Source organism: Piliocolobus tephrosceles, chromosome 9 (genome assembly GCF_002776525.5).
Source record: "Piliocolobus tephrosceles isolate RC106 chromosome 9, ASM277652v3, whole genome shotgun sequence".
Classification (NCBI taxonomy): domain Eukaryota; kingdom Metazoa; phylum Chordata; class Mammalia; order Primates; family Cercopithecidae; genus Piliocolobus; species Piliocolobus tephrosceles.
The window spans coordinates 106,843,520-106,869,114 of NC_045442.1; the positions used below are offsets into that span (position 1 = coordinate 106,843,520).

The 25,595-nt window shown below is 42.7% G+C and overlaps 1 protein-coding gene across 7 annotated transcripts in view; it reads right to left on the reverse strand.

Annotated features, from left to right (window-relative positions):
- Positions 1 to 25,595, reverse strand: part of KIAA1217 (KIAA1217 ortholog) — an 846,584-nt gene that overhangs the window by 32,053 nt on the left and 788,936 nt on the right. For 4 of the 7 annotated variants that reach the window (XM_023223195.1, XM_023223196.1, XM_023223199.2 and 1 more), the window contains 3 exons: positions 18,935 to 18,984; positions 13,606 to 13,772; positions 1,687 to 1,862 (listed from right to left, as the gene is read on the reverse strand). In XM_023223195.1, coding sequence (XP_023078963.1) covers positions 1,687 to 1,862; positions 13,606 to 13,772; positions 18,935 to 18,984 — 393 coding nt within the window. Of the gene's footprint in view, positions 1 to 1,686; positions 1,863 to 13,605; positions 13,773 to 18,934; positions 18,985 to 19,526; positions 19,632 to 25,595 lie in introns of all 7 variants that reach the window. The other 3 variants (XM_023223197.2, XM_023223194.2, XM_023223198.2) reach the window with 1 other exon arrangement.

Below are 25,595 nucleotides of genomic sequence, written 5' to 3' on the forward strand. Positions count from 1 at the left end.
GCAAGACTCCATCTCCAAAAAAAATTTTTTCATAATTTTGTTGGAAAATTTATATAAATGTTATTAAAAGGATATATGTTTTTATTTTTATTTTTACTATTATTTTTTGAGACAGAGTTCTGCTCTGTCGCCCAGGCTGGAGTGCAGTGGCACAATCTCAGCTCACTGCAACATCCCCCTCCTGGGTTCAAGCAATTCTCTTGCCTCAGCCTCCTGAGTAGCTGGACTATAGGCACACACCACCATGGCCAGCTATGTTTTTTTGTATTTTTAGTAAGGACAGGGTTTCTCAATGTTGGCCAGGCTGGTCTCGAACTCCTGACCTCAGGTGATCCGGCTGCCTCGGCCTCCCAAAGTGCTGGGATTACAGGTATAAGCCACTGTGCCTGGCCAGGATATGCATTTTAAAAGAAGTTTTAAAGAAGAATCTGGAGACCTAGTTTTAGATAATTGGGCTGTCACAAAAACATTTCAGACAAATAACAGCCTTACCAACTCATGGTGGGTGATTAACTCTGCCTATAAATGTGTGAACTAAGTAGAATTTTGGAAGCTATTTTGAGATGTGGATGAACAGTGGCCTAATTTAATTTATTAGGAAAAGAATAACTCAAATTGAAGTTTTTTTTTTGTTTTTTGTTTTCCCCCTCTAGACTGCTGAGAGGGACACTCTAATTTTAATCAAACACATTAGGTTGGTATCCAGGGCGATATGAGCCACAGCTCCAGTAGGAGATAGGTGATTGAACACAATGCTTTCCATCATGGAAACCTCTTCTCATTATGGCCATGAGAAGAGTTTGCAAATTGCTCCCTTGCAATCCCAATTTGAGAGATTTAAGTTTTCCAAGAAACAAGAGAATTATCAACACTGGAGAAACCCCTCAAAATTACTATTCATTATACTAAAAGGTGAGATAGTTCTATGATAAATCTTCATTGCATACCAAAATATACAATTACCATAAAAGATGTGCCTGCCTGGTGACGGGGGAGTAATACAATTCTGCTCATTTCAATAGTAGGAATTGATAGATGCTTTCAATAAGAACCTTAAATAACATTCATAACAGCTAAGGAAGCATCTTTCATTCGGGATCAGATACACTTTACATTTAAATTCTTCTTTTGCGATTTTAACTACAGTTGAATAATAGGAAGATAATTTTAGTGCTGTGTTATTTTGGCCATGAGTTTTAATTTATTGAGATGAAATATAGGCTTACTATTTGTCACTGGGTTTTGCCATTTACTCCTTTTAATTTTGTGTATTGCTGAGCCCTGGAGGAGAGAGTATGAAGCTGCAACTCTCTCTCTCTGTTCTTTTTTTTTTTTTTTTTTTTGTAAGATAGGATCTCCCTATGTTATCCAGGCTGGTCACGAAATCCTGGACTCAAGTAATCCTCCCGCCTCAGCCTCCCGGGTAACTGGGACTACAGGTGTGAACTACCACGCCCAGCAATGCTGCAACTGTTAAAGAAATTCAGTCACCTGAGGACCACCGAATTTCCTGGGCCTCCATGGAAAGGTACTGAAGTGTCCACATATACCACCATCAACAGAACTCTAATGTATACACAGTAGGTGCTCAATAAAGAGAGGGCAACTGGGAAGGACCTCCTTCTTAGCAACGATAATTTTCCTTTGCAGGTGAAACAGCTCAACATGCAAGTGACTGGCACTCACCACAACTTCTTGATGATCCTCTCTTCCTCATGAAGATATTTTTGTCTCTCTTGCTCCACCAGGACGCGCTGTCGCTGCACGGGATCCTCCAGTCTCTTCATTGTTTCCATCACTTTGCCACTGATTTCCAGCTCGGCCTTCTTCATCATCGCCCTCAGCAGTTCCTGGTTCTGCAGCTGTGAACACAAAAAATCAACTTCAGTGGGCTCTGCTTGCCTGAAATGGAGGTGAGTGAATGCCTTGAAGTCTTCAGAGCACTTTGGGTAGACAGCCCTGTGGCTGAATCTTTACTTATTTCAATGAGAAAGGAAAGGGAGCAAAGACTGTGTACATAATGTGGCTTCTTCCACCAACGTCTGAATTTTGGCAGCTAACTGACAACCAGACTGCCTGCAAGACAAAGGATCCTTTTTCTACTCTGGTCAATGCATCATGGACAACAGGCATAAACTCTCATTGACGTATCTTTACAGGGAACAGCACAGGGCACCTGCTTTGGAGCCAAGAAGACTTTGGGTCAAATCACATACTCTCTCCCTAGCCCACTGTGAGACTTTGGGCCCATTACTTAGACTCCCTTGATCTTCCTTTCCTTACCTCTAAGGATGGGGAATCCACTTTCCTTGGCCATTCTTGAGGGCTACATGAAATACCACATAGTATAGAATGGGAACTCAACACATGGTGATTTGGCTATGAAATATATCAGTATCAGTTCAAAGAGGGTCTGTGTCCTTCTCGTTCATATGATTCCATGTACCACATACCACAAAAATCACAGACCCTTAAAACATAGGACTTTAATGTTGGCAATGATAATGATTCTAGATGAGTCCAGGGTTCTTGGCAATTTATGAATTTCTCTAGATTGGAGGTGGGCTGCCTGTATACAGAAGCTCACAATTTCCAAACAGTTCCCAGAACATTCTTATTTCTCATCCCAGAGAATATAGGAGGTAGGAACTTTATTCAAGCTTCACAAGAGTCTAGTTGAACACTTGAGTCCCTGGAGCAGGACAGTTTTCTAACAGCAGATCCATCAGGTGCATTCACTCAATCAGCCTCCACAACAATAATGATATTATGCCTAGTATATTATCCCTAAAGTTCCACTGAAATATCATTTAACAAATTTCAATGGTTTCCTTTAACAAATTTTAATGGTTTCCTTTGTTTTCCAGTTTCATGAACTGGTTTATTGTCTCATGGGGGTGATGATGTCTTTGTCAACCGTCCATTATCCGTGTAAATTGAGGGGAAATGCAATCTGACCATGTCACCACCTGCTTAAAACACATCATGCCTTCTGTTTTTCTCTGAATAAAGATAAAACATTTCAACACAGGCCACAAGCAGAACCACCATTAGGTCCCAACATCAGCGCTGCATGGTGATGAACTGGCCTCCGGGGAAAGACTGCCTGGGTTCAACTTCCAGTTTTATCACTTAGTAGATGTGTGACCATGGGCAAGCTATTAACCTCTGTGTCTATCCAAAAAAGGAGTAGTAATATCTCATAGCCCGTAGGTTGGTCATGGAGACTCAGTGAGACAATAAAATAAAGTGTCTGGCTCCAATCTAGACCTGAGCACATACCAGCCATTGCTATCAGGGAGCATGAACTAGTGGGTGGAGCCTGACGTTTTGTCTGGGAGGGAACCACATAGAAATGTACCACTTTTGGTTACTTTCTCTACAGGACTCATGATCATGCTCTCACACGACTTTTGCTAATGTCTTTTTATTGCGGTCTTAAAAACCAGTCAGTCACTATTTTGCTAAAAGGCACCTTTTTTTGTTTGTTTGTTTGTTTGTTTGTTTTGAGATGGAGTTTCACTCTTGTTGCCCAGGTTGGAGTGCAATGGTATGATCTCGGTTCACTGCAACCTCTGCCTCCTGGGTTCAAGCGATTCTCCTGCCTCAGCCTCCTGAGTAGCTGGGATTACAGGCATGCACCACCACACCCAGCTAATTTTGTATTTTTAGTAGAGACGGGGTTTCTCCATGTTGGCCAAGGCTGGTCTCGAACTCCCGACCTCAGGTGATCCACCCACCTCGGCCTCCCAAAGTGCTGGGATTACAGGCATGAGCCACCATGCAAGGCCAAAAAGCTCCATTTTTAGAGACATTGTACAGAGAACAACATCCTCCTATGCTCTCTCTGGCTACAGCCCATTCTCCAGGCACTGGGCAGAATGGTCCCTTCCCTTGTGGCTGATCTCCCTCCCTGCATGCACCTAGCACTCTGCTCCAGTCATACATCATTTCAGTTCTTCACAGGGGCCAGGCTCCTTTTTTGTTTTTTGTTTTTCTGAGACAGAGTCTCACTCTGTTGCCCAGGGTGGAGCGCAGTGGTGTGATCACAGCTCACTGCAACCTCCGCCAGACTCCTTTTTGCCAGGCCTTTGCACTTGCTATTCCCATCTCCCAGAATTCTCTTCCCTCCACCTGGTTAATTTCTGCCCTCCACAGAGTCTCTGGTACACGGTATCTGGCATATTAGCAGAAAACTCAAAACACATCTGTTGAATGCATGAACTGAATGAATCAGTAACATTGATAAGAACAGGCAACAATGAAGAATCCAAAATTCTTCTCTAAATGGTTGAAACCTACTGTGACCCATGGGCTCAGATAGGTGTTGGGATCAGCTCTTCTATGCCTTGTCTTGCTCTCACTGCAGGGATGTGGCAGGGCTACAGGTCAGCACCACTGTTCATATCGGTCAATTAGCCACACACAGCAATACCACGTACTATCAAGATGATTCACTCAACTTCAGTCCCTGTGTCTAATCCCCAGAGCTCCTGCCTTTGGAGGGGTGGGGGAATGAGTGATGACAGGGATGTGAGGGGAAAATGAGTAGATAATTAAAGGGGTCTAAGAGTGACCAATGCCTGGATCCCAAATGAGAGATTCTCATTTTACCCGTCTGAGGTACTGTCTGGTTGCTGGGAATTTCTAAAACTCCTCAGATGATTTGATTTGCCACCAAGGATGATTTCATAACCTAAGAAAAGGGCTTTTGAATAGACAGATGATGTCACTGTGCCATGGGCTATGGGGTACAGTAGGGCACCTAACCCTCCTGCCCAAATTTTAAAACGAGCTTACGTAAATCTGGGGTCTGGTTAGTTAGTGGATATTAACACTGGATATCATGCTAGACATCATTGGTGAAATATTTGAAATTCATAAAATTGAAAGGTGGGAAAAGTGAGGCCCTGAGAAGTCAAAGGACATGTTCAGGGTCTGCTTGGCAATTATAGAGCACAGTTAGGATTAGAACCAGGTCTTCTGAATTCAACTCATCAATTTCCCCAGCACCCCAAGTTGTTCTAGCAAGGCAGGGAGCATGCCATTCTGTTCACAGCTACAAGCAGTGTGTGGCACATGGTAGGTCCCCAACACATTCAGTTGACACTTGAACAACACAGGTTAGAACTGCATGCGTGGGTCCACTTATATGTAGATTTCCTTCCTCTTCTGCCACCCCTGAGACAGCAAGACCAACCCCTTCTCTTCCTCAATCTATTCAATGAGAAGACGATGAGGATGAAGACCTTTATGATGATCTACTTCCACCTAATGAATAGTAAATATATTTTCCCTTCCTTATGATTTTCTTAATAATATTTTCTTTTCTTCAACTTACTTTATTGTTAGAATACAGTATGTATTTGAGACAGCAGGCATATGAAAAAAACAAATACAGTATACAATACGTACAACACACAAGATGTGTTAATCAACTATTATGGTAAGGCTTCCACTCAGCAGTAGGCTATTAGTAGTTAAGTTTTGGGGAGCCAAAAGCTATGGATTTCTTACCGCGTGACGGGTCAGCACCCCTAATCCCCCTGTTGTTCAAGGCACAACTGTATTTGCTTTATGAATGAATCACAATATAATGTTTCTGAGAAGAATAAGAACATATTGGAAGAATACAACTGGGCATAATGTTTAAATGCAACTAGACTTACTCCACTAGAAGAGAAGGAGAGGGAAAGGCTCTGTTTCAATTCTAGGCTTTGTTATCCTCCTGTCTAGAAAGCGGGGCCTTACAGGATCCTGCTGAGGGTACTAAAGAGGGAGGCTGTCATAGCTCACTGGCTGGCACGTGGGCAATGAGGAGTGAGTCGTGAATGAACAGTGTCTACACAGGTTCTCTGTCTGCTTTCCCAGTCCCCCCACCCTCCCTGCCTGGTGTTCTTGCCACTGTCTCCAGGCTGCAGGACAGTTCCTGCTTATCTGAGCACAGTGTAAAAAAGTGCTAAATATAGAATGTGGATCACCATCTTTCTCTAAATGCTTCAAGTCAATTAGTTAATGGAAACTCAAATTGTTAAGTTGGTTTTTGCTTAAGAGGTGATACCTGCATTTTAATAGTTAAAATCAATTGTCTTGAGGCACGAAGTTTACAAACAATAAAACATATCCATCTTAAGTGCACAGTTCAGTGAATTTTGACAAATGTATACACTGATGTAATCACTGCTGAAAAGACAGCTAAATATTTTATCACCCTAAAATATTCCTTTGGGAACTTTTGCAATCAATCCCCAACCCCCAGCCCAAAAAACACCAGTCTGCTGTCTGTCATCACAGATGAGTTCTTTGTGTTCTAGAACGTTATAAAAATGGAATTATATAACATGTGCTCCTTTGTGTCCAGCTTCTTTTGTTCAGAATATTTTTTTTCTGAGATCCAGCCCTGTTGCTGAGTTTTTCAGTGATTCATTCTTTTATTGCTGAGTGGCACTTCATTGTACAAATGGATATAACAAAATTTTAATGTTTGTGTACATTGACTTGATTCTTGTGATCTTGCTCAAGTCACTTATTTCTTTTCTTTTCTTTCTTTTTTTCTTTTTTTGGAGATGGAGTCTCGCTCTGTCGCCCAGGCTGTAGTGCAGTGGCACGATCTTGGCTCACTACAAGCTCTGCCTCCCGGGTTCACACCATTCTCCTGCCTCAGCCTCCCGAGTAGCTGGGACTACAGGCACCCGCCACCACGCCTGGCTAATTTTTTTTTGTATTTTTAGTAGAGACGGGGTTTCACCATGTTAGCCAGGATCATCTTGATCTCCTGACCTCGTGATCCGCCCGTCTTGGCCTTCCAAAGTGCTGAGATTATAGGCGTGAGCCACCATGCCTGGCAAGTCACTTACTTCTAGTAGCATGTTTTGTAGATTCCATTTAATGTTACACGTATACAATCATGTCATTTGTGAGTAAAGCCAATTAGACATTTTACTTTTCCATTTGCATGCCTCTATTTCTTTCTCTAGCCATACTAAACTTGCTACAATCTTCAGTACAGTGTTAAACAGATGTGAGTGTAGGTTTCTTGGCCTTGTTCCTGATTTTTTGGGGGACTGTTTAGTGTTTCACCATTAACTATGTTTTCTGTATGTCAGTCACAAACGTTGTTTATCAAGGTAAGGAAGCTTCCTTCTACTTCTAGAGTGCTGTTTTTATAATTGATGCTAAATTTTGTTACATGCTTTTTTCTGCATTTAATGAAATATGATTTTTCTGTTAATAAGGTCAAATACATTGATTTTTTTTTCATATTAAAACAATCTTGCATTCCTGGAATAAAACCCCAGGATAATGTATTATCCTTTTTATATATTGCTGGATTCAGTTACTAATGTTTTCTTAAGGATTTGTTACATATATTTTCATGAGGGATATTGGTTTGTGGTTTTCTTTTCTTATAATATCTTTGTCTGGTTTTGCTCTTAGGGTAATGCAGGCTTCATAAAATGAGTTAGGAAGTATTCTCTGTTTTCTAAAAGAGTTTCTTTCTTTTAATACTTTAAAGATGTCATTCCACTGTTCTGACTTGCCTTTTGTTTCTGATGAGAAGTTGGCATTAATTCTTAATTATGATTCCCTGTATGTAATGGGTTTTCTCTCCACCCCCAGCTGCTTTGAAGATTTTTCCATTTATCCCTGGTGTTTAGCAATTTGATTACCACGTGCTTTGGTGTAATTTCCATTGTGCTTACCATTCTAGGGGTTCATTGAGCTTTTTTGGTCTGTGGATTTACAGCTTTCATCAAATTTGGAAAAAATTCAGTCATTACCTTTTTGAATATTTTTCTCTTTCCACTTAAGCTCTTATTAATATTGTCTCACTGGTCACTACATTTTAATTCATTTTCTTTAGTCTTTTGTGTCTCTATACTTCAGTGTGAACAGTTTCCTTTGCTGTTTTCAGAATTACTGACATTTTGGACAGTGGTTAGTCTTCTGTTAAGCACATTTGGATATTGTTTTTCAACTCTTGAAAGCTCCACTTGGATAGTTTTTATATCTTCCCTTTCTTTCCTCATTATATTCATGTCTTCCTTTAAATCCCTAAGAAAAATTATAATAGCTGTTTTGAAGTCCGTGTTGCTGATTTCACCATCCCTGCCATGTCTGGTCGGTTTCTCTTGACAAATCTTCTTAAGGTTATAGGTCACATTTTTCAGCATCATCACATGTCTAGTAATTTTTGAGTGGATATTGGGCATGGAGCTTTCAATTTTGTTGTTTTCCTTTACAGATTTTGGATTTTCTCTGGTCGACAGTCCAGTTACTTGTGGATCAACTTTGTCCTTTAAAGGCTTATTTTTAAGCTGTTAGGTTAAATCTAGGGTAGTCTTTCCTCTGGGGCTAGTTAAGTCCTAAGACTGAGGCACAGTCCTTCTCCAATCTCTACAAAATGCCCAGGTGCTCAACAAGGCCGCTTCGCTTTTTGCTTTTCAAAATATGAACATCTCCCAGGCCTGTGTGAACTTCGGGAACTTTTTGGCTTACAGCCCCCCACTTAGTCTTTGCCTGGCTGAACAGTTGCTTTCATACTGTACATGCTTGGCTTAACATTCAATAACAGACCCATTTATTGATGTAGTTCTTTCTCTGCAGAGCTTTCTTGTATTTGGTACTCCAGTCCACCAATTCTAGCTGTTTCAGCTCTCTAAACTTTGGTCTTATCTCCTCAACTCACTGTCAGTGCCACACTTGGGTTTTTCCTTCCTGCACCAAGATTTGAAAAGTGCCTCCAGGCAGAGAGCTGCGTCAATTGTAGGTTTTTTTCCCATTCTCTTAAGGATTACAGTCCTGTCTAATTTCTGAAAACATTTGTTTCATACATTTGCTTATTTTTCAGTTTTCTAGTTGTCAACAGTGGCGAGGTGGAGGGGCAAGTAGAGTTGCAGTTATTCCTCATAGCAGGAAACCTAATTTATTGAAAATGCCTTGACATTTTTATAAGCACTCTTAGACAGAAACAATGCTCTTGTCCATTAAAATTTTAATTGGACCAAATAAGTTATCCAAATCACTTCATGGAAAAACTAGAAAACTGCCTAAACCTAATTCTACCCACCTGAAAATGGGCCTATATCTCACATACTCAATTTTGATTTCTTAGGTAAAATCTAAGACTGTCAGTCTTGCCAACAATGGATAATGTAATTGGACTGATTTTGCCGTCTAGCAGTGACATGGAACAGTGGTTATACCACGAATCAGAAAGTTTCAGGAGGAAAGCCAGACCTCAGAATGACTCCCGATCCCACCTGGATCCACTCCCTCAGGCTTCAGGGAACAAGACAAGGGATGCCTGGTCACAGCTATAGAACTCATGTTATTGGGGTGCTGTCTCCCCATCTTAGAAAGCCTCTAACTGTTGTCTGAAGATCTGACTAGAGCTTGGTACATCGTAAGCAGCCTAATCTCAAGCCCGGTACTAGTTCTGTTTATTACTTTTTCTTGGCTGGGGAAACGGGTCTGTTGCACATGGAAAACTCCAACATGCTTTTCTCGGGGATCCGCATTCCCATGACCATTGTTATACACCTCAGAAGACAAATGAGACCCTGGCATATTTCTGTGAGGTGCTATCTTATAAAAAGACACATTACGGAAACTGTGTTGAATTTTATCATTTCAAATACAAGAGCTCTGTGCACTACTATGTTTATTTTTTATGTGGATATTTTACCTTCTCCTTCTCTTGGAAAGAGAGAGTAAATTCTCAGGAGTCCTACAAATGTAATGCTAAGTTCAGAACAACCCAATTTTTTATTTATCAGGAAGCAGAATAAAGAGATTGGGTCCACGGAAAAAATTGTGGGGATGAAAGAAGTAGGAGGTTTCCATTCTCTCTTTAGGCCAAGTCTTATCTGGCCTCCACAGAACCTGTACTATCTCTTCCAGAAGCTTCTCTCTCTCTCCTCAACCGCCCACAGGGAGGGGCAGAAGTGCAGTCACTTCTGTGGATATGGGATGACTTGGTAAAATCCAAGTACTGTGGCATTCTGGGAAAAAGATGTTCATTATTTAGAAAAAATGGACTTTTTTCAAAATGACATTAGGAAAGGTAACAGGCAAATATAATCATCATTGGAGGAGAACATCTGTTAGGTACAAAACCTTGAGAAAATCCTTTCTCGTTGTTGCTAGCTAATTACAGACCCAACTGTTACTTGGGAATGGGAATATCATGCTATAAAGGTTCCGTAGAGCTCTCATACCAATTGTAGCTCGCGGAGAACATATTAGATTTGCCACTGGGAATGAGGTGCATTGTTTGAAGTCAAGGCTTTAAGTCATTGGTAATAGTTGACTATCTCAACATTTCCAGGAGGTGTCTTCATGGACTAAGCATTCATATTACCTGAGAGCAGGAGTTTTTACCCTGGAATGTTCTAGAGTCACCAGTGCCTAGCCTCCAGTCCGTGCCAGTGAAGTCAGACTCTGGCCATGGTGCCTGAGCACTGGCATTTTTGTTAAGGGTTTCAGGTAATTCTAATGAGTAGCCAGGATTGAGAACCTCTCTTGGACTGATAACTCCTGTGAAACTGGAGAGCAGAAGATAACATGGACAAGCTTTTAGTGGTTCCCTTGATCTTCTGCTTAGGTTCCCTTTGTCCCTTTGAAATCTACCCAACCCACTGTGTCTGCAACAAATTTCTGTTCCTGAGAATACTCCATCAATTTTGAAAATGAAATGCTCAAATAGGATATGCTCTACAGTCTAGGATTTTCCAGTGATTTAATTATCTAATTACTGGAGCTGGCTGCCAAGCACAAATGGTTTTATTCAGTTTCACTATTTTATAACACAGTTCAAAGAACATTTGAATTTCTAATTCAATTTTTGTTCTTTTGAGACTAGTCTAGTGTTTCGTATATCTCTAATGATAGCTCCATTATTGGACTTATAACCACTGTGGGACTGCTGTTCATTTTTGGTATATCATACTGCACATGTTGAAGGAGAATTGGTGCCGAGATAGCTTAATTATTCTAAACTGTTTTTGTCTTACGTAGACTCCCATGATTGAAAAGACAGAAGTTTGATGGGGAGGAAAGCTGAACGAGACCCAGGGAATACAAAGACAGAGGTAGAAACAGGAACAGCCAGGTTAGGAAGCACCATACTTATTTTCCCTGTGAGTCTGCACTTTAGAACTGCCCAACCTCCCAGGCTCAAAAGCACATTTGCTCACTGTTCTTTATTCCCAGAAAGCCAGAAAAGTTGAGTAGTTCTGGAACAATAAAGAAACTTGTGTGGTTAACACAGCATTCCCAGACCTTGACCAAAGACCTTCTTTGTTTAAGAAAACTGCTCTTTTTCACAAAGCTGCACAGTTCAAGGGTTGCGAGGAGAGACAAGTGTGGGAGATCCGTCCCAGCCGGCCACAGCACCAAACTACACCCGCCACTGATGGGGTGATGCTGTAGCGACAGACATCAAGATAGCCTTGGTATCAAATTCACCTCTAACCCCTGTGAAATTCCCAGGGGAAGTGTGGCATTTATGCTAAAGCAATTCCATCCCTGTCCGCAAACCAACAAATGCTCACTTTTGAGAGCAGTTAGGTATTTCCATACAAATGATAGGTATGTTTTTCTTACAGGGGTGCAATGAGGAAGTAACAATTTCCAAACGGCCAGCAGATGGTGCCAAAAGGCAGGAGCAGTGAAAGGAGGGGCTTAACCTCCGGGAGCCCCACGAAAGAAAGAACTTGGGAGCTGACGGGCCCCCTCTGAACTGCAGTTGTGTCCTTTGGCCTGCAGAGTACTTAGTAATCGGTTTTTAAGTACTTTCCAACATTTTAAAATGGTGGTAATTCATATAAAACCTGTGTCTCCAGATTCGCTTGAAATATTGAAATATCTAGAAACACTGGATACTAATTCTATCAGGGTAACAGCCAGTTGGAACTGAGTGGCTACTAGCCTTTAAAGGGGCCAATTTACTGTGGTCTCTCCTCCGTTTCACTTACAATTGCTGCCTGGACACTGAAGACATGTAACTTTGTCACCCCTGACACAACCCAGCCCAACCTGTACACTTCATTTCATTGCAATGTGTCTTTAAAATTGCAAAGCGAGGAGAAGCTAATGCAAAGGATGGGACCATCACAGATGATGCGATTCAATAGGATATTTAAATGAATTTGCATCAGATGTCCAAGGTATCTGCGATGTTGCCTAAGAGACAGAGTAGCCTTTGGAGGTCTGAGCATTCGCTCTTCTAGCAACCCTCATGATCTATGCTGGGACATCGGGGCAGGTCTCTCAAACCAGCTGCCTTTCAGTGGGTTTTCTGGTAGGCAGAGGGCAAGGGGAAATTGTTTTCTTAGCCTTCATTAGGTGGTTAAATAACATAGGGCTTGTGCCTTCGCTGTGCTGAAGAAGAACTGTGATTGGAAGCCTTTTTCCTATTAGAGGAAAGGGCTCAGGAGGTTGCATCCCCATGGCTGCTCCAGGATCCTGGATACATTTATCTTTTTTTTTTTTTTTTGAGACATAGTCTCAGTCTACTGCCCAGGCTGGAGTGCAGTGGTGCTATCCTGGCTCACTGCAACCTCTGCCTCCCATGTTCAAGTGATTCTCGTGCCTCAAACTCCCCAGTAGCTGGGATTACAGGAACACACCACCAGGCCCTGCTAATTTTTGTATTTTTAGTAGAAATGGGGTTTCACCATGTTGGCCAGGCTGGTCTCGAAGTCCTAACCTCAAGTGATCCACCCGCCTCGGCCTTCCAAAGTGCTGAGATTCCAGGCGTGAGCCATGACACCTGGCCCTATCTTCTAGCAACATTTGGATTATGAGCTTCTGGAAGTCAGGGAGGATGTCTGTATAGAGACTAGGCCTGCACTGTATCCTCAACGCCTAACCTACCAGCCAGGGCAGGGGGGTGGGAAAAGGTGCACAGAGCAAATATGTGGTCTCATGCAGAGACGTACATCTCTACCTCCTTATTACCCAGGACCAGGAGACAGCTTATTTTGCTTTGGCAGATTTATGGGATTTGTTGACCAAGATTCGTGACCTGAAGGGTCACTCATCCTGATTCCCGTAGAGTTCATATGTTTCTTAACAATAGAAAAGAGCAAGGAAAGGATGGATCACAGTATCTGAATGAAATGCAGATGTTTTTCTTAACAAATCACTATGGTGGTTTTTTTTCCTTATGAATTCATCTTCTATTCTAAATTCATAGTTCTAAATACATCACAGATCCTTGCAAAAAAATGAAAAAAAAAAAAAGCTTGGCTGACTATCCACCTTTGTGCCTGCTCAGTGTGGAGGAGGATGGAGCCTCCAAGCTGTCAGAAGGCAGCCTTCACTGGCTGTCGGCATGCTCCCTGGGGCCCCTGTCCTTTCAGCTCTTCTCCAAAAGCAAATGCCCTAGAGTCTCTTCCTGCGTAAAAGCACACATAGCTTAAAGTGGCTATACATTGACTGTAGTTGCAATGGAAGGCTCTAGAACTGGATTGTGTGTGTGAGAGAGGAAGCCATGCTGTTACGGTTCTATATTTTCTAGGTCTCATGGAGCCCCTAGGAAAAGGCAAGTAAGAAGAGCTCAGGGCAACCGAGACAGAGGCCGCTGTGCATGAGGAATACCTGGAGCTGCCGCATCTGCTGGAGCTGGAGCCTGAGTTCCGCCACGCTCCGCCTCATCTCAAGCAGGCTCATGTGGATGGCCGAGGTGCCTGCAGGTGGAGGCTGGCTGGGAGGCACTGTGGACTCCAGAGCACTGAGCGTCTTCCCACCAGACACATGGGGAGTTCCTATGAGAAAAGTGCATCAGAGAACTCAGAAGGCCACAAAGGAAAGTCTAAGCTATGTATCCCATCCCAATGCAGATAACTGGTAGTTCCAAAAAGGCCCATTTCTCTCATTACAAAAAAAAAAAAAAAATGCATATATATGAATTATGCAGTGTTATAGTATGCAGTGTGCAATAATCACATTCTAGAAGTTTAGTAAGAAAGTGCCATAGGAAGGCAGGCCACAGTGCTGTCTGTGTTCCCATCTATCTATCGACTGATTGATCTATTAATTGATCAATCTTGTTTATGGGTTTTTTTTAATTTATTTCATTTTTTTTCTTTTCTTAACCTCTGGAAGAAAAGCCTGTTTAAACACACAGGTTTGCATAGAGAAAAGCTTAGAAGTGTATAAAACAAAGTGTTAATGGTATCTCCAGCTGTGGTATTCCAATATAAGGTTTTTGTTGTTGTTGTTGCTGTTGTTGTTTTTACTATTTTTTATTTTTGAGAACAGGGTCTCACTGTATTGCCCAGGCAGGTCTCAAACTCCTGGACTCACGCTATCCTCCTGCCTCTGCCTCCCCAAGAGCTAGGATTACAGGCATGAGCCACTGCACTCAGCCACTTTTTTGTATTTTTAAAATCTGCATCCTGAATATCTGTAATTTTATAATAGAAAAAACTGATTTTAAAATTCCGAGACCTAATATAGAGTGCTTATGTGACTATTTCCTGGATGGCAAATGTAACCTAAGGACATGCAACTTATTTCTGGGCAGAGATTCGGCCAGTCGCCAAGCTGAGACTAGTAAGAACTGGGTACTGTCCCGAATCCCTTCAGATTTCCAAAATCAAAAGAAGGAGGGCGTCTGCACACAACTCCTTTAGTAAGAAAATAAGGCAAGATGCAAAAACCCTTAAGGAGAGGACTCTAAAAGCGACAGTGTGATTCTATGGAACAGGTACCTGAAGAAGAGGCTGGATCCATGTTACTAATAAACACACACACACACACACCACACACACACACACACACACTTCGGCTCAGTTCCCTTTCCTGTAAAGGGTCAAGTGCAAGCTTTGTTGCAGGCCAGCTGGCCTTGCAGGACAGAGCACTGCGGTCACTTGCAGACCCTGGAGTGGCTATAGTGTGGTGGTAGCCTGTGTTCCCATCGTGGCTCAGCCATTTCGGGAACCTTTCCCTCTCCAGCACACACAACTCAACCAGGCCTCAGTGGAGCTCAAAGTGGCTCATGAGCCAGGAAGCTCCCTGCTACTGTTCTCTTTCTTGCTTGGCCTTGGCGACACTGATGCTGCTGGAGCCCCATTCTCTTCATCCTTGAATGACCATCCAAATAGGGCCAGTCTCCCAGCCCTTCTAATGGCCCTCTTGGGGAGGCAGCAGGGGAGCAGGCCAGAAGGCATTTTAAAGGACTGACAATGGAGCTCCAGGAGACCTGACAGCAAGCTTTTCGTTATCTTTTTTTTTTTTTTCTTTTGACATGGAGTCTCACTCTGTCTTGTCCAGGCTGGAGTGCAGTGGCTGCGATGGAGTGCAGTGGTGCGATCTCAGCTCACTGCAGCCTCTGCCTCCTGGGTTCAAGCAATTCTCCTGTCTCAGCCTCCCGAGTAGCCGGGACTACAGGTGCGTACCCAGACAGCTGGCTAATTTTGTATTTTTAGTAGAGATGGGATTTCACCATGTTATCCAGGCTAGTCTCGAACTCCTGACCTCAGGTGATCCATCTGCCTCGGTCTCCCAAAGTATAGGGATTACAGACGTGAGCCACCACGCCCGGCCAACCAAATTCCTTTATGGAATCTACACTCATTTTTAAAGTATATTCATCTATAACCTCTTAATCCACTGTATTTGGTTCATGTAATAGCTCCATCATTCCCTGAAATGGCTCTTTATGTTCATTTCAGCGATCTTCTAGTTGTCACCCTGTGGACTCTCTCCTAGGCTGACATGACTTTGCTTCAATGTGACACTGAGCTTCGTCAGACACTTCTTTTCTTTTCAGTCACTTTGAAACTTTCCATCATCTTCTTCCCTTTCTGCTGCTCTGTCTTGGTCAATCTCTTTTCTAACTCCTTCCTCTGTCAACCTTTTAAGTCCTGATATGTTGTGTCGCTGGGTCCACTTCTCTTCTGGATGGACATGATTTCTAGGGAGGTCACTTCTGCTACCACCACCTGCCAAGGTCTCCCGCACCCTCGTCTGCAGCACACAATTATCTTCAGATCCACATACCAATGCCTTCACGCCACTACTGAACTTTTCCATAAGTAAGTCAAATTCATTATTTCCACTTGTCTTCCCCAAACCTCTTTCTGTCTCTGCGGGCCTAATTTTATTATATATATAATGTCAATAGCTTTTGAGGAACAAGTAGTTTTTGGATACACGGATGAATTGTATAGTGGTGAAATCTGAGATTTTAGTGCACCCATCATCCGAGTAGTGTATCTCGTATCCAATTTATAGTTTTTTATCCCTCACCCCCTCCCACCCTGCCTGCTTCTGAGTCTTCAATAACCATTATAATAAGGGCCTAATTTTAGCTAGTGGTACCACTATCTACTCAATTATCAGCCAGGCAGGCTGTCACTTTTTTTTTTTTTTTTTTTTTTTTGAGACAAGGTCTTGCTCTGTCACTCAGGCTGGAGTGCAGTGGCTTGATCTCGGCTCACTGCAGCCTTGACCTATTCAGGCTCAAGCAATCCTCCCACCTCAGCCTCCGAAGTATGTGGGACTATAAACGTGTACCACCATGCTAATTTTTTGTAGAGACAGGGTCTTGCAATGTTGCCCAGGCTGGTCTCAAACTCCTGGTCTCAAGCAATCCTCCCACTTTAGCCTTCCAAGGTCCTGAGATTACAGGCATGAGGCACCATGCCTGACCTGGCTATCATTCTTACTAACTCTGTGGCTTTGGATAACTAACCTAACCTCCCTGAGCTTCTGTCTCCTTTCATGTAAAATATGGGTAATGACATCTTCCTTATAGGATTTTGTGTGTTAAATGATCTAATGCGCAGTATAAAAATCTTTGAGATGGGAGGTTCCATCTGTTCTCTTTCCACAGTAAACTACACATTCCTTAAGTAGCCAGGAAGTCTAGGTTTTCCTTTACTCTTGGCCAGATGAGATCCTTGACTTCTATATAATTCCATTTACTTGTCTACAGAACAGGGATAATACTTGTCTTGTAGCTTACTTCCTAGGATTCTGGAAGAATTATTCTATTTTGTGCACTACACAAGGCTGCTATGGCAACGAAGCCCCTGTGGACGATATCTCGCCCTGATATGTTAGAGTGAGAAAGTCCAAACCTAGCAGAGACGTGGGGAGTGAGCCCACGTGCACATTGCCAGTGGCATTGCAAATCAGCTCGGCCATTCAGAAGAGAAAACTAGCAGCATGTCACCATTGCCACGGCACTGTCCCTTTGGTCTCACCGATTCCACTTTGGGAAATACATCTGAGGAAATGACATTGGCTCCTTTCCCCACATTTGAAAAGAAATTGACAAGAGATTTTAGAACAAAGAAATGAAACAACCTATATATCTTTAAAGGGACTGAGGAATCTAAACATAAAAGAAGGAGTTAAAATGACAGGCATATGATGATGTGTGTCACGTGTGTGGATATGTGTTCAGTTTTCTTCTCTGGAACATGAGAATAAAAATTGTACCTCTCCGTGGATGCTGCGGTAAGGAGTTCATGAGTGAACGCCTGAAAAGCACATAGGAAGCACTCACTACGTATTTATTATTATTATTATTCTCTAAAAAGCAAAAAGAAATAAAAGGATCATACAAAACAGCACTCACATACTGATTAGAGCAGTGCTTTCAGATATGAGTCATTTCTAGAATGGACTACAGAAGGATGGGAGCTTTTAATATTTAGTAGTTTCCTTTCTTCTCCCTAAGTTTACAATACATTTTAAAAAATGAATAAATTAAGTATCTCCGAAACAAACTGGCAATTGCTTTGAAGACAAGTTTAGCAATTTCCGTGAAATAATTCTCTGACTTCGGCCAAGGCCACTGATTGATTTCTAAGCAAAACAACAAATCCCATCAGGATCAGGAACGCTGGCAGAGTGACCCTGTTGGCCTTGTAGCTAAATTATGCTCAGCCAGAGGAGAACCACGACCAACAGAGTCCTAAACTGAAGTTCCCAAATCTGTCTACTCTACCATGCCGCACAAAACTAGTACACGTGGCTTCCCTAAATTTGGGGTTTCACCCAACTTGCCATATGCTTTCTGTGTAATTTAGTATCTGAATGTGTTCCTGCTAAGGATTTCTATTTCTAACCCGATGAGAGGGAAGACCTCATCTGCTTGCAGAGGCCTGGCTTAAGACTGCTAGATGAGACATTCATTGCAAAGACCTGGATACTAGTGAACGCCACTACTAACAGAACTGGGCTCTCTTTCTGGGGAATGCTGGCATTTAAAAAGCAAGCCCTGTCATCTCTCATGAGATTAAAAAGATAAAAAGCAGGCCCTAGGCCAAGTACTCCTTTTTCTCCCATCTGGACACTGGTCATTCCTTATTGGCTACTGTCCCTTCTCATCCATCCCCGTATTGCAGCTGGGCTGATGTCCTTCCTCAGTGTACAACCTTCCGATGGCTCCACGTTACACTTAGAACGATTCTAAATTCCCTTGACTGGACAACTCTTCTTCCCGCTAAGTCCTCTTCATCCTTCCGGGCTTAGTTTGTGTCACTTCATCCTTCCAGGCTTAGTTTGTGTCACTTCCTCTGGGGGCTGCCCTTGGTATAGGCTAGTCCTATTGGTGAAGCATTTATCCTGCACTTGTAAACACTCGACACACATAAAATTACTTGTCCCATTTCCATCTTCCCTATTGAATTCTAGGTTCTAGGCAGGCAGCGCCATGTCTGCAAGATGCCCACCGTATGGCCCTATCAATGAACAAATGAGTGAATGAATGAAAACCAAAGGGAAAAGACTGTGCTTTGCCCCCTGAATTAATGAATAAATCTGGAATTTCAGTATTAGCAGGAATATCTAGGAATCCTCTGACATCATACCAGATAAGTGACTTAGGGAAATGTTAAACATTTCTGAGACAAGTCAGGACTCATCCCAGGCAGCCCACAGGCCTCCTACAACTCCAAAAACACTCACTTACCTGCACTATCTGTGTGGTTCCTGTTGGCTGTGGTTTTCATCATTTTCTCGCTGAATAAAAGAAAAAAAGAGTCAGCTATGCAGTTTCCAAAATGCCTTTTTTTTTTTTTTTTAGCCCATTCCATTCAGTATTTGAAGCAATTGGCAGTGATGGGATTAAGCAATGAAGGTATTTTAGCATCAGCATCACAATTGGCCAGGATGGAAAAGGCTTCCCAGGTGTGCACCTGACACTGGGGGTGGAATGCAGCCAGGCTCACTTGTGACTTTCAGATGATGGCGACGTGGACACGCAAGGGTGGTGGTTGCAGGCACTGCATGGTGAGTGGTCCATGAAGCCACATGCACTGGGAAGCTCATTTACCTTCTTGGGCCAAAGTGTTACCTTCGACCAAGAACTACCAGAAGGAGGGGGAAAAAAAAAAAAACCAAACCCCAAATAACAAACAAAAATGCCCATGATCCATAGAGATGTGAATATTTTCAGCCTTGAAATGATTACAAGGAAACAGATTTGAATGAATGAATTATCTTAATGATTAAAAGAGAAACAGATTGAATTATTATTTTTCATTGGCTTTCTTCTTTTTTACCTAGATGCATCTTTGCTATAACTTGTAATAGGCCCTTTAAAAAGTGCAGACTGAACGAGGCCAGTTAAACTGGCAATCTGTTTCTCCATGGCTTGCATCCTCTCTCTGTAAAACAAGAGAATTGTTTGTTAAAGCTCTATTGACTTTCAGACCGGTTTGTCCAGGTGGATGCACCACCCGATGGTTATAAAAGGTACCACCTAGAAGGTCGTGGAAGTTCACCCAACCTGGCTCAGGAACGTGAAGAGCCGCACATCCCCAGCTGAGGTCAAGATTCGTGATCAGTGTTCAGTATCAAGTCAGTGACCTGACTGGATAAAAAAAAGACACAGCACGGACCAACAGGGGCCTCCTGGAAAAATGAAAAATTTCTCCCTTGGAAACAACCCTGTTTGCACATCCTGTGTTTTTCTAGTCTTTCTGCCCTACTTTCTTTCTTTCACCTTGCACAAAAGGGCTGTTTCCTAGCATGGCAGTGTCCCAGGCCAGATCTCACTGAGCTGCACACATTTCTATGCCGTACACCTCAGCTGGGAGGCTGCTGAGTGGTTTTGGTATAAATGATGGAGATGTTTGCTGTGTGGGTAGTAACACTTGTGTCACAGCTTAAGGGCAACACAAACATGTCTCTCTTTTTTTTTTTTGAGATGGAGTCTCGCTCTGTCGCCCAGGCTGGAGTGCAGTGGCGCCATCTCTGCTCGCTGCAAGCTCCGCCTCCCGGGTTCACGCCATTCTCCTGCCTCAGCCTTCCAAGTAGCTGGGACTATAGGTGCTCGCCACCACTCTCGGCTAATTTTTTGTATTTTTAGTAGAGACGGGGTTTCACCGTGTTAGCCAGGATGGTCTCGATCTCCTGACCTTGTGATCTGCCTGCCTTGGACTCCCAAAGTGCTGGGATTACAGGCGTGAGCCACCGCGGCCCGCCATATCTCTTCTTTAGACAGTGGAGAAATATGGCTGAAACCTGTCCAGGCACGGTGGCTCATGCCTGTAATCCCAGCACTTTGGGAGGCTGAGGTGGGCAGATCACCTGAGGTCAGGAGTTTGAGACCAGCTTGGCCAACATTGTGAAACCCTGTCTCTACTACCAAGATTGCACTACTGAGCTACAGACTGGGCAAAAGAGCAAGACTCTGTCTCAAAAACAAAAAACAAACAACAACAACAAAAAAACCCACGTATTTGAAATTAGATGATGTTGGATCTAATGTCATAGGAACTTTAGCCTGGAGGCTTTTACAGAATCATGCAGGAAAACAAATATCCCTAACAGCTTGGCCATCTCAAGACGTTAATGAAAAATTTCCCAGTGATTTCCATATACAGATACTGCTCCCCTCTCTCCAGGGCTCTTTGATGCTTCATTACAGTTTAACTGGCATTTGAAATAGGCTCACATTTCTGGACCTCAGACAACGGACGTTTTGCAGAACTATTGCCATTGTTTTCAACACATTGTTAAAAACAACAATACAAGTAAGTGAATAGAGGCTTCACATGTCACCTCATGTGAATTCAGTTATGCATACTTCGTAGTTCAAAACAGGAAAAGGAGAGAGAAGAACAATGTATATGGCATGGGCATTGCCTGTGCTGTTATCTCTCATGTGTGACTGTCCTTGCACGAGCCTGAGATAAGAGAAGGGACCTCACTCCTCACTGCGGATCTCAGTCCCACAGACGCCTAGGTTTGTTAGTGATGGGATTCCTGTTCTGCAAACAGTATATTCTTACACTATTAAATACAAGCTGGTTAATTTATCTGATTCTCAGTGGAAAAAGTAATGATGGTCAGGCCAGGCACGGTGGCTCATGCCTGTAATCCCAGGACTCTGGGAGGCCCAGGTGGGCGGATCACCTGAGGTCAGAACTTTGAGACCAGACTGACCAACATGGTGAAACCCCATCTCTACTAAAAATAGAAAAATTAGCTGGGTGTGGTTGTGCACGCCTGTAATCCCAGCTACTCAGGAGGCTGAGGCAGGAGAATCACCGGAACCTGGGAGGTGGAGGCTACAGTGAGCCAAGTTTGCGCCACTGCACTCCATCCTGGGTGACAGTGCAAGACTCTGTCTCAAAAAAAAAAAAAAAAGAGTAATGATGGCCTGTTCCTTCACAGAAAAAGCCAGCTGATTAAGTTGGGCTCTTTTTGAGAGACGGTGCATCCGCATCCTGAACTTTATGACAATCAAGATGATATTCAAGGGTAATTTTATCCAACTCAAGCATTGCAGCCTTGAGTTTTGCCTTTGGAATGTAACTCTCAGTGCCATGTGTAACACTGATCTTAATTTTGTAACTGTAAGCTTCTGATATCAGAACTCCACACATTTTCTTTAGTTTAAAATTGATGGTCTGTCACAATACTGAGTTTCTTATATGTAAGTCATGCAGTCTGGATAGTTAAAGGTTGCAAATCCACCAAGGAGGGAAAAAAAACACCAAGTAATTTTAAGTATTAATAGTATGATCTCTCTGCTGTAATAGAGTGGAAAGACGAAATCTCAAATGGTGAGCACGGAAATGTATCTCCCCGGAGTGATTTGCAGATATTTCCAGGTACACAAGTTGATGCTAAACCTCTCAACCATACAGGATTTCAGTCATACCTTGGCGCCCTCTCTGCCATAAAATTGTCCACATTATCAAAGGCAAAAAAATGGTAAGAAATTCAAATAAGGAAAGCCAGTTAGTGAATATCCATCGGCAAGGTCAAGCTTATTGACCCAAGTCACAGCGGCATCTCAGAAAAAATGGGAGTGCTGGTTGGTCCCTCTTCCTGCCACATGGGAGACACAGACTTGCACAAACTCTTGGAAAATGAATGACTTCCTTGGGAGAATGCTCAGTCCCAGGTGAAAGATGCCCAGAGTCCTCATTCGTCCCACAGGGACTCTATCCACAGTGGTGCTGGAGTAAAATGAATGACACTAAGAGCAGAGGTGCATTCAGGGCTACCTTGAGATGTACTAGTTTACTGCTCTTCTTCAATCCTAGGCAAATGCAACGGATATTTCTTTAAGAAAAAAAAGGTAACATGGCATTTTTAGAGTCTAGAGAGCTTTGGTAAGGAAGTGGCTTAAAGGGTTCTGTACAGCTGGAGTGTGGGATAGAAAGGCATGATGACAACCTTAGTACATGCAGAAGACAGTAATATTAAGAAATGCAAGAAATAGGTAAGTCTCACTTATGTAGAGACTAAATAAGACTCTGGTAAGAGGGAAATGGCAGAGGGGAGTCCTGGGATTCCATTGCTGGCCACGAGAACAATGCTAGTTAGCACTAGACCAGCCTTCTTTCTGCTTCCAGTCTGGTCAACAGGTTTCATTACATTGTCCAACAAAGGAGAGCATCAGCATTAAAAATTGAAACAGGCCGGGTGCAGTGGCTCATGTCTGTAATCCCAGTACTTTGGGAGGCCAAGGCGGGTGGATCATTTGAGGTCAGAAGTTCAAGACCAGCCTGGCCAACATGGTGAAATCCCGTCTCTACTAAAAACACAAAAATTAGCTGGGTGTGGTGGCACATGCCAGTAATCCCAGCTACTCGGGAGGCTGAGGCAGGAGAATCACTTGACCCCAGGAGGCAGAAGTTGCAGTGAGCAGATGCGACAGAGCGAGACTGTGTCAGAAAGAAAGGAAGGAAGAAAGGAAGGAAGGAAGGAAGGAAGGAGGGAGGGAGGGAGGGAGGGAGGACCTGAATCATTCTGGATAAAGAACATTGGTCTTCTACTGATTCATCCTTGAGTTGAGAACTGTAGAATGTCACAACACAGACCACACATCATCTGCACATGGAAGTCCGTGGGGCTGCACACACACCTTTGGCATGTTCCTTGGCTCAGTGAGTACTCAGCTTCTACCCTGGGCTTCCACCAGATAATAGTTTTAGGGTGCAGAGAGAGACAACTCCCAAACAACATCCTATTTTTCTTTAGGGCTGATATCTGCCTGGGATAAGGGTTTGGGTGCTTTTAGAACAAAAGGGCTATATCCACTCCAGGTACCCACATGCTTGGCTTGCCTTTTTGTATCTGTGGGGAAGGGAGTGAAGGCTCCCTGGGTGGCCTCTTTCAGGATATGTCACCTGCAAGGTCACCAGGAAAGAGACATGCTGCATCAGAGATACTGAGTCAGGTGGCTTCTCATCTGACACCCCCCCTGGAGAGTTCAGATGCTTGACAGTAGAGGGGAAGTCACTCTCTCCCTGGTGGGAGCAGGCAGTACACACAGCACTGAATACATGTGTATGCTCTACTGTCTTGGCCAAAGCCACTTCACAAAAATACAATTCTTTTGACACACGGTAATGAGAAAACATTTTCCCTCCTATTTAATCATCAAAGTGTGTCTGCTTTCAGGATTCATTTTGGGGACATTATTTGATTTATACATTCATAAATAAGATTGTCTTTCCATTTTATGGTTGGTAATCTGGAAACAATTTTATGGTTTAAGTAAATTACAGCAACTGGAAACTTATGCAGCCTTCTCCCATGATGAAATTTTAGGAAGTGTGTTTTAAAGTTGAAAGGGAAGAAAGCAAAGTGCCACGGAAGAAGAGAAATGAACACAACCCTGTCATTTTATTGCAGTGGCAATTTTGTATGCTCATCATCGGAATATTAAAGACATTTAGGCTCATTCTTGCCAATATCACTTGGTTTAAAATATGACAGGACTGATACAATTACTGTTGAAAAGATGGCTTAAAAATGATTTCAAAAACCATTTTATATCATTCCACAAACCATATTTATGTGATTAGTGTATATGGTTAACTAGTCATTTAATGTCTTAAGTCAGCTTGGCTGAATGAGTCTTCTCCTGATCCAAACATAACATTAATAAAAAACTCAAGTCACATTCAGGGAAGTGCTGTTTCCAGTGTTAAAACGATTACTCTAAACAACTTTCCTGCAAGCTCCAAGTCTGTCTATGAAGATGAAGCAAAATTCATACTGTTGGTGGTCTGTTCTGTCTTTGCAACACAGAAAAGAAAAAAAAAAATCTGTGTTTAGGGGATGATTTTTAACCAGTGACTCCATTTATAGAACTTTATTTTTGACAGGGTCTCACTCTATTCCCAGGCTGGAGTACAGTGGCATGATCATAGCTCACTGCAGCCTCAACTCACCGAGCTCAAGAGATCCTTTCGCCTCAGCCCCCCAAGTACCTGGGATCACAGGCACGCACTGCCTCACCTGGCTAATTCTTTTGTATTTTTAGTAGAGATGGAGTTTCACCGTGTTGCCCAGGCTGGTCTTGATCTCCTGGACTCAAGCGAGATCAGCCTCCCAAAGTGTTGGAATTACAGACATAAGCCACCATGCCTGGCCTACTTATATAACTTTTTGATTCAAGTTTCACCTTGATTTTTTTTTTTTTTTTTTTTTTGGACTAGGGACTTTGTACTGATCAAGGCATCACTAAGCCTGAATTAAGTCCTTATTATATATCTAAGTAAATGAATGGCTATTAAGACACAAGTCAATAGCATAACACATATGAGGCTGGCGATTCCCCTATTAAGAATCCCAAAGGATTTGTTCCTAAATATCCAGAAGATGTATTACATGAGATGGCTGAAACCAGCTAGCCAAGCTGATGTGATTAGCCCCTAGTCTGTAGCATTAACCTTCTTAACCAGTTAGGGGATTATTTTTAGCCAGTGACTCCATTTATAGAACATTTTTTGGGGGGGACAGGGTCTCACTCTGTTCCCAGGCTGGGGTACAGTGAACATCATCATAGCTCATTGCAGCCTCAACCCACTGTAGTCAGTAACAACTGCATTATTCTGGTCTTCTGAGAGTCCCTACTAGGTGGTTCCTCCATTTGCTTCTAGTTCTAAATTTTGCAATTTTTTTCTTTGTATTCCTGCTCATTCCCCCTCATCTCTCTTCACTAGAAAGTGTTATATGGTCAATGAGTCAATCAACAAATATTTTTGAGCCCTTAATATGTGCTAGATAATGTGCCAGCTGCCGTGGACACAGCAGAGGCACAGCACCCGCTTTCCCAGGCAGTGCCTTTCTTTCACAATGTCATTTTCTTTTTTTCTGGGAGA